Source organism: Oryx dammah, unplaced genomic scaffold (genome assembly GCF_014754425.2).
Source record: "Oryx dammah isolate SB20612 unplaced genomic scaffold, SCBI_Odam_1.1 HiC_scaffold_24, whole genome shotgun sequence".
NCBI lineage: Eukaryota > Metazoa > Chordata > Mammalia > Artiodactyla > Bovidae > Oryx > Oryx dammah.
The window spans coordinates 16805133-16817217 of NW_024070208.1; the positions used below are offsets into that span (position 1 = coordinate 16805133).

At 41.4% G+C, this 12085-nt stretch overlaps 1 protein-coding gene across 4 annotated transcripts in view; it reads left to right on the top strand.

Annotated features, from left to right (window-relative positions):
* Positions 1-12085, top strand: part of LRCH1 (leucine rich repeats and calponin homology domain containing 1) — a 219083-nt gene that overhangs the window by 156464 nt on the left and 50534 nt on the right. For all 4 annotated transcript variants that reach the window (XM_040267245.1, XM_040267248.1, XM_040267244.1 and 1 more), the window contains exons 8-11: positions 3228-3330; positions 5854-5981; positions 10065-10132; positions 11711-11797. In XM_040267245.1, coding sequence (XP_040123179.1) covers positions 3228-3330; positions 5854-5981; positions 10065-10132; positions 11711-11797 — 386 coding nt within the window. The remainder of the gene's footprint in view (positions 1-3227; positions 3331-5853; positions 5982-10064; positions 10133-11710; positions 11798-12085) is intronic.

The window sequence follows — 12085 nt, forward strand, 5'->3', positions numbered from 1 at the left end:
AGTTTGGGATCAGATTCTTTTCTTTCTGTGCCTCTAGGTATATCTACTTGCATTCACTGGACTCTTGGATAAAGGCAATTGCCTGAGAACATGTGACAATGTTTGTGAAAGTTATTTGAAATTTTCCAAGTGTTCTATAAATATTAACTGTTGTTAGCTTTCTCTGCATCTTTAATATTTTGTAAATGTCTCAAGAATGAGTCCCTGTTTCCTTCCCCTCCTACCACCCCCCCTTACATTATCTAGAATATTCTTGCATGCTTAATAAATATTATAAAATGACTAAGTGGTGTGCAAGTACCCAGGAAGTATTTTTATAAATATCAGTGTTTGTTTTTAAATGACAGAGTAACTTAGGAAAAAGCTGTTAATATGCCTGCATAAATGTTAAGCAATCAAATGTACATCGCATTTTCCCCACAGGAAATGCATTTTTGAGTAGCCATAATTTTTACAGCAATATTTGTTTTTCGGAAATTCTTAGATTGTGTTCTTTTCAGATAATATTGGATAAAAGTTTGGTGATTTGTGACTTAAGAGGCCTCCCACACTAGAGCTTTGTAAAGTGGTTATAAATAACTCATTTAGAACATTTGTTATATATAGTTTGTTAGGTTCCCAAACTCTTTCACTAATAAATCATTACATGAGGTTTCTTGACCAGCAGAGCTAAGAGGGACAGCTGGGGTAGGGATGGATGTATCATGACCCCTTCACACACACACGCACGCACATGCACACACACACGTGTGCGCACACACACACATCATGATGCCTTCCCTTTTTGAGGGAACTTACTGAGTTGGACTGCCTGACAGATACATACCCACTCACACACTGAGTTTTTGTGGTTATTGAATTCTGAAACATTGTAATACTCTTTGAAGGGCTTCCCTGGTGGCTCAGTGATAAAGAATAGCCTGCCAGTGCAGGAGAAATGGGTTTGATTCCTGGGTCAGGAAGATCCCCTGGAGAAGGAAATCGCCACCCACTCCAGTATTCTTGCCTGGAGAATTCTGTGGACAGAGGAGCCTGGTCGGCTATAGTCCATGAAGTCTCAAAAGAGTCAAATATGATTTAGCGACTGATAATACTCTTTTAAGATGTGATTAGTAGCTCAATTACTCTAAGAAATCTGAATTTTTACTCTTTGTACATATAAATCCAGGAAAATTGCCTTTTCCCTGTTCTCTTTAGGCATTTGAGATTTAATATGTAGCTAAGATGTTTAAATTTATTTCCCACAGAATATTTCATAAGGCAATATATTAAAAGTTAGTATACCTTAATATTTTTCATATAGAATATTTCAAAAGGAAGAAGAGTTTATAGGCAGAAAAAGAAGGCCAATATCAATAAAATGAAATTACCCTCATGAACCTACATGAGTAGTTTACTGTGGTTCCCTGGGGGAAAAAATACTCAACACATTGCTTTATAAGTTTTATTTAATTCAACTCCCTTAGCTGTATTAAAACTCATAAGTCGCCTGAAATAGCCCATTGTTTCAGAAATTACTCACCCAAGCTTATTTTCTATTAAATTAAAACAGACTCTGCTTTATCCTTTGTCTGTCGTCTAAGGATAATTAAGTTCATTAATAAAACATTAAACAAAGAACTTCATTATCCTTTTGTTCCCACTTAGTATAAGTAGGATGCTAATATTCTAAAAGGAGGCCAAGGGTTTATTTTCTCCTTTTAAACTAGATGCATATCTTGGAATTTTGCTAAGTTTTTAAAGGTGGGAGGAGGGTTAGAAGGAAGGACTGCAGAAAGAATTATGTTCAATAGGATAAAGTGTGCACGTTTCCCTTTGGCTTTTTGTCTTCCTGTTTATTGCACATTGTAGTCTCATTACCTGAGAACACCTCTAAGAAATGTGTGTTTTACACGGATAAAGGTTCTGAATTATTCTGTGTAACTTTCTATTTTCACTTTATTTGGCGAATATGTTATCATCTGTGGTCAGTCAATCTTGCTCCCTACGTAGTATCTCCTTGTGAGGTTCAGAATTCACACCTCACCCCCCTCTTTGGCTGTTGGCATTGTCCGATTAATTTTAACATTTGTCACTCTGATTGATTTAGCATTTATCACTCAGATAAACAAGCAGAAAACAAATGTGAGGCCCAGTAAGGAGCTGGGTAATGAATGAAATGCACATTTGTTTCCTGCCAGTTTCTGAACAGTCTGTGCGTGTGTCCAAAAGTAAGACGAACACGATATGGTACAAGTCACAGCCTCGGGAGTTGAGGAGCAAGCCACAGTCACCTGCACTTGTCGGGGTTCCTGATCCCTGTGACTGGAAAAGCTTTTCACGAAATAGTGACGCTAAAGTGGAGACGCAGGAAAATACGTGAGGCTTCATATTTCACGTGTGACAGAATCATAGATTATCTGAACAAGCCTCATCAGTTAGTGTGGGAAACACAATCCCAAGGGAGAACTAAGTCTGATTACTAAATAGAAGCATTATTCTGAAGACTGCACAGAACCCATATTCCTTTTAAGTACTATATTTAAAGCAGCTTCTTACATATTTAAAACAGCTTCCTCTACCTAAACAGGGAAATAAACTGAAGCTTGACGTTGTGTGTAAGAAGCACTGTAAATAAATGAGATGTTTCAGGGGCTGTCTGCCTGCCCTCTGTATTTGGCCCCATGAAACCTTATTAATGTACTTTTGGTAAATCAGTATTGTTGTCAGATCTCAGAGCACCATTACTATGATAGCAATCGATTCGACTTAGGGCTAGCTTGGCAGTGGATTTCCATTTATTTCTTTACTCTATCAGGTGTTATCCAGTCCTTCTTAGTGTCCTGACTCTTAGATTAGAAAATATCATCAGGTCCCTGAAAAAATTTCAGATCAAAACGTACATACAGAGAAGTGTGCGTGTGTTAGCTTGATGAATTTTGAGTAAGTGAGCACACTCATACAAACAGTTCCTGGTTAGAGAAACAAAACTGTAACAGCCACCCAGGAAGACCCCCTCATGCACCCACCCCCCAACCCAAGAGCAGCCACTATCCAGACTTCAAACACCATAGATTAATTTTGCCCGTCTTTGAATTTATATTTTAGTGGCATTGTCCTTTGGTCTCTTTTAATCCGTACTGCGTTTGTGAGAATTACAGTACCTATTTTTTGATCACAAAACATTCTCTTAATCTGCCTTGATAACACTTCTCCCTTGAATCAGACAATGCCTCGTTTCTTTTCAGCCTTCTGATGAAGACACGGTTAGCCTCAATGTGCCAATGTCAAACATCATGGAAGAAGAACAAATCAAGGAGGACTCCTGCCATCGCCTTAGCCCAGTTCAAGGTCTGAAAAGGAAGGATGGGAAGAAAGGGCTTGTTTTGTTTTGTTTTCAATATGTGTCCAGTTATTTGGCTACACTTGTCTTAGTTGTGAACCTGGGGATCTCCCATCTTTGTTGTGGCATGTAGGATTTCACTGTGGCGTATAAGCTCTTACTTGTGGCATCAGGATCCATTTCCCCTACCAGGGATCGAGCCCTGGACTGCTGCATTGGGGACATGGAGCCCTAGCCACTGACCACCGGGGAAGTCTGGCAAAAGTGCTTGTTTTTAATTTCCAAATGCTATGTTTCAAATATGTAGAAATATGGCAACAGTAATACAGTAGTTACTGTTTATTGAGCATTCATATGCACCAGGCGCTGGCTAATCTGCGAAGGTGATCTCATTTAAAATTCAAAACTCTGACATGGATACGCTAAGCACTGTATTCTATAGCTGAGGAAGTTCAGTTCAGTTCAGTCACTTAGCCGTGTCCGACTCTTTGCGACCCCATAGACTGCAGCACGCCATGCTTCCCTGTCCTTCACCATCTCCTGGAGTTTACTCAAACTCATGTCTACCGAGTCAGTGATACCATCCAACCATCTCATCCTCTGTCGTCCCTTTCTCCTCCTGCCTTCAATCTTTCCCAGCATCAGGATCTTTTCCAATGAGTCGGTTCTTTGTGTCAGGTGGCCAAAGGATTGGAGCTTCAGCTTCAGCATCAGTCCTTCCAGTGAATATTCAGGAGTGATTTCCTTTAGGATTGACTGGTTAGATCTCCTTGCAGTCCAAGGGACTCTCAAGAGTCTTCTCCAACACCACAGTTCAAAAGCATCAATTCTTTGGCGCTCAGCTTTCTTTATGGTCCAGCTCTCACATCCATACATGACTACTGGAAAAAACATAACTTTGACTAGATGGACATTTGTTGGCAAAGTAGTGTCTCTGCTTTTTAATATGCTGTCTAGGTTTGTCATAGCTTTTCTTCCAAGGAACAAGCGTCTTTTAATTTCATGGTTGCAGTCACCATCTGCAGTGATTTTGGAGCCCAAGGAAAGAAAGTCTGTCACTGTTTCCATTGTTTCGCCATCTATTTGCCATGAAGTGATGGGACTGGATGCCATGATCTTAATTTTCTGAATGTTGAGTTTTAAGCCAACTTTTTCACTTTCCTCTTTCACTTTCATCAAGAGGCTGTTTAGTTCCTCTTCATTTTCTGCCGTAAGAGTGGTGTCATCTGCATATCTGAGGTTATTGATGTTTCTCCCAGCAATCGTGATTCCAGCTTGTGCTTCCTCCAGCCCAGCGTTTCTCATGATGTACTCTGCATATAAGTCAAATAAGCAGGGTGACAATATACAGCCTCAACACATTCCTTTCCAATTTGGAACCAGTCTGTTGTTCCATGTCCAGTTCTAACTGTTCCCTCTGTTCTAGAAGTGGCTGTTTTTTGCTGGCTAGAAGTCTTTGAGGTCTTCCCAGGTGGCACTAGTGGTAAAGAACTCACCTGCCGATGCAAGAGACATAAGACATGGGTTCAGTCTCTGGGTGGGGAAGATCTCCTGGAGGAGGGCATGGTGACCCACTCCAGTATTCTTGCCTGGAGAATCCCATGGACAGAGGAGCCTGGCGGGCTAGGACTCGTTGGGGTCGCAAAGAATCAGAAGTGACTGAAGCAACTTAGCAGGCAGGCAGAAATCCTTGAAGGTGATGTGGTCCTTCTTGGTTCTTTCCAGCGTCCAGAGCAGCTGGAAAAGATGCACCTTTGCTCCTTCCGCCTGTCCTGCAGTACCGAGAGCACACTCTGGTTGGATGAGCTCGGACAGACAGCTCTTTCCCCTCCATATGGCCCTCATCATAGTCACTTTTCGTGTTATGATTTTGGATCCTTATTTTTGTCCTTTCCGACACTTTCTTACCATGTTCACTAGTTTTTCAAACTCCAAGAATGTTTAGCATTATACCTGCCATTTATTTAGTTGTTGCTCAGTAACTATTCACTGAATTTTGAATTTGAAATACTTACTTGTCCCATGTTGCCGGGAACACAAAAAAGCCCACTTTTATATTTTTCTCTTCTCTGTTCCTTAAAAAAAATTACAGCAGATTGCATTTCTTTCATACGAAACTAAGCCATAAAGAGGCCGTGACTTTTAAAAATGTTATTATTTGGAGGATAATTGTTTTACAGAGCTGTGTTAGTTCCTGCTGCACAACGAAGGGAATCAGCTATACGTGTACCTATATCCCCTCCCTCTTGGACATTCCTCCCACCCCACCCCATCCCACTGCTTTAGATCAAGAGGCCTTGATGATTAGATTTTGGGTTTTCTATTTCTTTTACTTTTATTCCCCTTCTTTCTCTTTTTTTCACCTTGTTCTCACATCATATAGGGAAGATAAAACTTGGGTCACCATATACCTCCAGAAGAGATCGGGGAGAAGATTGGGAAGCTAGATGATGGGTTTTAGAGTCATCTGTGTTTTTGTTCATCTGTTTATTAAATCATGCTTTCTCTCTCTCTTTTTATTTTCCTAATAGGGGAATTTCATCAGGAATTTCAACCAGCGCCTTCACTTGTGAGTGACAGTGACCACTCAGGAGAAGACAGAGGCCAGTTTTCCCATGGAACAGATGTGCTCCATTCGGAATTTATAAACTACATGAAGGCAAGTTGAGGGTCACCTGTTAATGATTTTTTAACTTACTGAGTTCTGTTTGGTGCCTTAGAGTTTAAGTTCAAGGTTTCCAACCCATCACCTTCACTCTCGGCTTATTGCCACCTTTCTCAGGCCTTTGTACCATCTTCTCAATGCCTTGCGTGTCTGTCTGCTGACATGAGGACCTGATCCCTGCCATCCATGCCTATGTGTCTGTGTGTATGTATGATTTTCTTTTGTATTCAGAAATTACTAAGCTTTCCAGTGGTCAGTGCATCATGTAAGTCAGGAAATTTATCAGAATTGCTGTGACCATCCAGTAAAAGCTAAAACGAAATTTCACGTGCTTTTCTATGTATCCTAGGAAAATGCTTTTCTTGGGAGCATATTTATAGTAAAAGGAGAAAAAAATGAAGACTTTTAAATGAATATGTCACGTTTTTAGGAAGGTTCCTCTGAGGTCACTTATTCCCGAGCAGGTTTAGTGGCGCTGAGATGTTGAAAGGTTGGATGAAGTCACTAAATTGTCAGACGAACCTTCATCAGAGGAGCGGCAACGATGAGGGGAGAACCAGCCCTTTGCAAGGCTGGCGGTTAAGGTTCCACTTTGTGACAGGATTTCGTGCGTTGGTTTGTTCCTGCCAGTGCTTTGGCCTTGGTCGTGGCACCCAAGGATCACGAGGATATTCCTTTTTGTTTAATTCAGATACCTTGTGGGTTGTGAGAGACGGTGATTTCTGAGTTGCTGTGTTAAAGTGAGGCCTGGGGTCTTTAGGTGCTGGTCCTTATTTCCTGAGGATGGTGCTAGGATGGCTGGGCTCTGTCTAAACGAATGTCTCCGAGCATCACCTTTGAGGGAACCAGGAGAAAAACAGCTGAACAGTACACTGTAGGAGACTCGGGTGTGCTCAAGACAAACACAGTGGTCCTGGCATATAATGTACATTTGCAGAAAACCTAATTCGTTATTCTGTATATTTAATCCATCAGCTCTTATTTCACATTACCTCACCCTCACTGCTTCCTTCTGTCCTCCGCCTCCTCTGCTGTGGCTTCAGTGCAGCCTGTCACTGCTTATTTGGATGACAGCAGGAGTCCCCCAACCCCTGCTGAGCATCCAGCATCCCACCCCTGCCAGGCATTCTCCTAAAGTGAGAATCTCAGACTGTGATTCTCCAGCCAGTGGCTCTCACAGGACACCCCCACATTTGATGCCTGTCTGTCAACTCTGAGACAAGTCTGTCACCAAAACGTGGAAAATTGGGCTTTGATCTTTCTTTTGTGAACAGTTCAAGTTGAGGGTCTAATGGTGGAAGCCCTGAAGAAAACAATTAAAGTGATAGTTAAAAAAAAAAGCATGTTGTTTCAGAAAAGCAAGTTTCCTAGGTTTAGAGATTTCCGGAGGCACCGGGTCCATGGAAATGGCTACTGTACAGAATGGGTCCTGTGGGCAGAGTCTAGGGGAACAAAGGTGAGTGTTGAAATCTACTGCAAATGTTTCCTGAGTAAACACTCCTGCAGGAGGCTTCTCTTGGCAGCTGGAGAACTCTAACAGTAAAATAAAACCTAAATCTACAATGAAAAGTTGTACACTGAAGTCAGGCCCATTTTAGCCTCAACGTGCATCTCTTTTAAAGTGTGAGTGTGTTTGACTGCCATCCAGTGTACTGAGTTAGTCAGCCCTCGACCATCAAGAGTTCTGTGTTTTATATAATCATGTCTCCTCTCCTTCACTGAAGTACCATCTTGTACTTTTGTAACTACAGTTGATCTTCATTCACATAGTTCTGTTATATAGAGTCTCCTCAAACACTGAATTGTCTAATCCTGAACTGTTGATCCCATGGGGCTGGGTTCCTACGATCCTCTGGTCACACATTTTTGTTAGCTGGTTGCTACATAACCTGGTTTTCTGTGTGTTCCTGACTCAAGACACCTTATTTAATGTGGATTGTTGGTTCGTTAACATTCAACTTGCAGCCAAGAAAGACCCTGTAACTCATATAGAACGGAAGCTTACCTAACACAGGTATTTTCTCCTTAGGGTACATCATAGCCTTTTCATGCTTAGGATAATAAGACAGCACTCTGGTACTACGCTAAGGGGCATTTTAAATGCAAAATCACCAAAGAAAAGCGTGAAAGCGTCAAAGTGTGATACTAAGACTCTGAAAAGGACACTTTTTTACAATCTGAAAGCTGAAACAAAAAAGCATGGATGACCTCACCTTGTTCAGCCTCAACTGCGGAAATGTATGTTGGGGTTGGGGACTCTGGTTTTTCACCAGGCTCTGTGTGTGTCTACAAAATCACCACAAGTATTGATTTTGGGGTGACAAATAGATTTCAGATAGTAGATAAATTAATAAATACCAAATCAGTGAATAATGTTTGTTGACTGTATAGCCATCTAACTTAGCAAAAGTAACCCAGAATGCCCCTATTTTGTGTACTGAAATGGATGTTTTATATATTTTTTGTTTTATACTGTTTTATATTGGCTACTTTTTATTGTGAAACTGAAACTTAGAAGGAAATACCTATGGCTCCTATAGTTGAAACCCAATAAATAGGAAGAGATAAGAACATGTTTTCTTGGTTATTTCTGGTTGTATATCTTCACCCATGAATTTCACTATCACTTGGATAGAGGTGCAGTAATTTATATATTGATTTTTATTATGCAAAAAATGTGTAATCAATATAGAAAAGGTCTAAGTGTTTTTCTTTTCTTTTTTTTTTAAAAGGAGTCAGTGTTTTTCAAGCCAGAGGTTGACATCAAGCAGCTAGATCCCTCCTTAGAGGGAGACTTGCTCTCCATGACACATCTGGAGAGTTGGCTGGGTCTGAGTTAGTTAATAATGTGTCAGAACTTTGACACAGAAAACAATCCTTCTGTCTGTTGTACCTTGCTTGCTAGGGGAATGTTCCCACTTTCAGGGATGGCTTCCGTTTTAGCTGTCAGCTGAGTTAAAGCAGTATTTCTCTGTGTTGGAGATCAAAGTGGAGAACAGCGCATGGAAGTTCCGACAGTGGGAGAGGCCTTTCTAAATACTCCCACCAGAGCGCTTCTTTGGGATCATAGGAGAGGGGTGCCTTTCAGTGAAATCTGAATGTTTTACACATGAAAACCATCAAATGCAATTTGAGGCATTTTCTGTCATTAAGTCTTTTATGCTTCCCTTTTTCCTAACAGCACACGCAAGCGCACGCACGCACACATGCACACACACGCACACGCGCGCACACACACACACACACACACACACACACGGTCCTCACAAACAGTAGAATGCACATTTCCATGTAACTGACAAGCTCAGTGGAGGAATCTGTCAACATCAGGAGGTGCTAAGAGGGCAATGAGGAATCGAGTTAAGCTTGGCATTTCTGACTCTTAAGTTGTGATCCAGAGCCAGGCTCTCTTTTTTTAAAATTTTAATGTTTTGTTGTTGTTATTGTTGAGTTGCTAAGTCGTGTCCAACTCTGCAACTCCATGAACTGGCAGCACACCAGGCCTCCATGTCTTTTATTTTTAATTGTGGTAAAATGCATATGACCTAGAACTTACCATCTCAGCCATTTTTTTTAACTGTACATTTCAGCGGTCAGTATATTCACCTTGTTGTGTAACCATCCCCACCATCCACCTCCAAAGTTCTTTTCATCTTGTAAAACAGAAGCTCCTTACCCATTAAACGGTAACTTCCCAATCTCTCTCCCCTCTCCTCTGGCAACTCCCATTCTACCTTCTGTCTTTATGAATTAGACTATTCTAGGGACCTCATGTATGTGAAATCATACAGTGTTTTTCTTTTCGTGATTGATGTGATGTATTTCACTTAGCATGGTGTCCTTAGGGACATCTATATTGTAACATGTATCACAGTTTCCTACATTTTGAAGGCTGGACGATATTCTATTGTATGTCTAGACCACATCTTCTCCATGCATCCACCCAGGGCCCCTTGGGTCGTTTCCACTTTCCGGCTGTTGTGAGTAGTGCTGCCGTGAACATGGACGGAGGCAGGTTTAGACTGTTGACTATCACAGCCAGTGGCTCTCAGAAGACCCGTGTGTTCTGTCCCGTAGGAAAGGACCGAGGCCTGTGAAGAACTGTTACGGATAGAAGAGGATGTGCACTGGCCATCCGAGGGGACGTGAGTACCCAGAGCTGGGGATGAGCCTCCACCCTGGAAAGTGCATGTTTCAAGTGGGACAGCAGCTCTGTGGTGATAGAATCGTGGTTCACTCTTTTTTGGGCAAGCTGATATAGTCCTATCCAATGATATTGGTCAGAAGGTGCAAGTTTATCCGCTGGTGTTTCGTCATAGTCTTGGGACCACACAGTACTAGGTCATACCTCTTCCTTGGCCGTGAGTTTTATCTGATTTGAGGCTATGGGTAGAATGCGATTCAGGAAATGAGATAGAATTTCTGGACTAAATGTTTCAGCTTACTTTCCTTTGTCTGAACCAACCAACAGCTGGGCCTAAAATGATATATGGTCCTGTTCCCATTTCTTTCCCCAGAGTCCTCAAGGCCTGAGAAAACCATATACTTCTGAGGTCTTGGTCTTAAGTCTAATAGCTGTGCTAGCTAATGTTTATTAAATACCACATGCCACGCACTGTCCTAAGTACTTCACAGGTCGTAACTCATTTCCTCTTTACAACAATCCTATGGGATAAATTCTGTTTTTATCCCTCATTTTGCTGATGACAAAACTGTGGCACAGGGAGACTGATCATCTTGCCCCAGGGTTACAGAGGGCTAGGATTGAACCCAAGGAATCTCGCACCAGATGGCCATCCCTTCCAGTTTATTGCATATAAAGATTTACTTGGCTAGCTTTACGTAGGAGGGCATGAGTTATCTGTCAAGACAGTGAACCTTTTCCAGGGGGTTGAGTTTGGACCATATGGCATAGGGTAGATTTTTGGTTCCCAGGATTTTGTTTTCCATGATCCAGCATATAGGCCTGGACCTTCCGTCAGACTTCATGAGGGTTTTCCTCTTAGTGAGAATTTACTCCATCGTTAAAAGTTTCTCCACTTATAGAAAGACATTGACTTATGTTCTGCAGTGGAAAGCAGTAACTGTGATCAAATCTCTCTTGCCTTTTAAAAATATGGCAGAGTTCCTTTCAAACTACTGTCTAGTACAGCCAGCTGTTCATTGGATATGCTGAGGAGGAGGAGGACTAGCTTGATTATAGAATCATAGAATTATAAGGAAATGGATTTTATAGAGAAAGAGTTTTTAAACTATGTAAATCTTTGGAAACCCCATTTTCAATCTTATATCTATTGTTCCCAACTCTAAATATAAATCAGTATCATCTGTAGACCTTAATAAAATGTTCAAGCCCTAGACAACCTGCTTGGGAGTATCAGACCTGGCATTTTTTTAAGCACCTTAGATGATTTTACTGCTTAAAGAGCCTGGACTGAGAACCACTCAGTTTGTTCATTGCCCTCATGTTACAGTTGAGCAGGTGGGGGCCCAGGGGCATTGAGACTTTGAATGATGTGTTTTATAGCCAAGCTGGCTCCCCCACCCCGGCAACTCTGGAAGCCCACCCCACAGCGTTCTGACACATCTCCATGAAAATGCTGAGTTTGTCAAAATCATTTTTGTAATGTTAGGTGGATTTTTGTGAGTTTGCTCTTAAGAGCCCTGGTGCTGTTCGTGTTCCAGTGGTGATTTTCAGTCTCATGCTTGCTTTCATGCTGCAGAATAAGTGCATCCAAAGACCAGGACATCGATATAGCAATGATTGAACAGCTGAGAGAAGCGGTGGATTTGCTGCAAGATCCCGATAGGTATGTGTGTCTTTCCTTGGCCCAGCTTCCATGGGTCCATAATGTACACTGATTTATTGAGTGCATTATCTCAATTTTTTAAGTATCTGTGCACACAGTATGGGCTTACCACTAACCACTGAAAAAGAAAAGTTAGTTTTAACTGTCTGTTTTCCCAAGATGCATAAACAAAAGAGTCAAATTTCTGGAGGGATTGAGATCAATTACCCCCTGTTTGTCGTTTCTAGAAATTCATTCATCCTTCATGCAATTCATAGGGTGATTTTTGTATAATTATTATATTTTTTA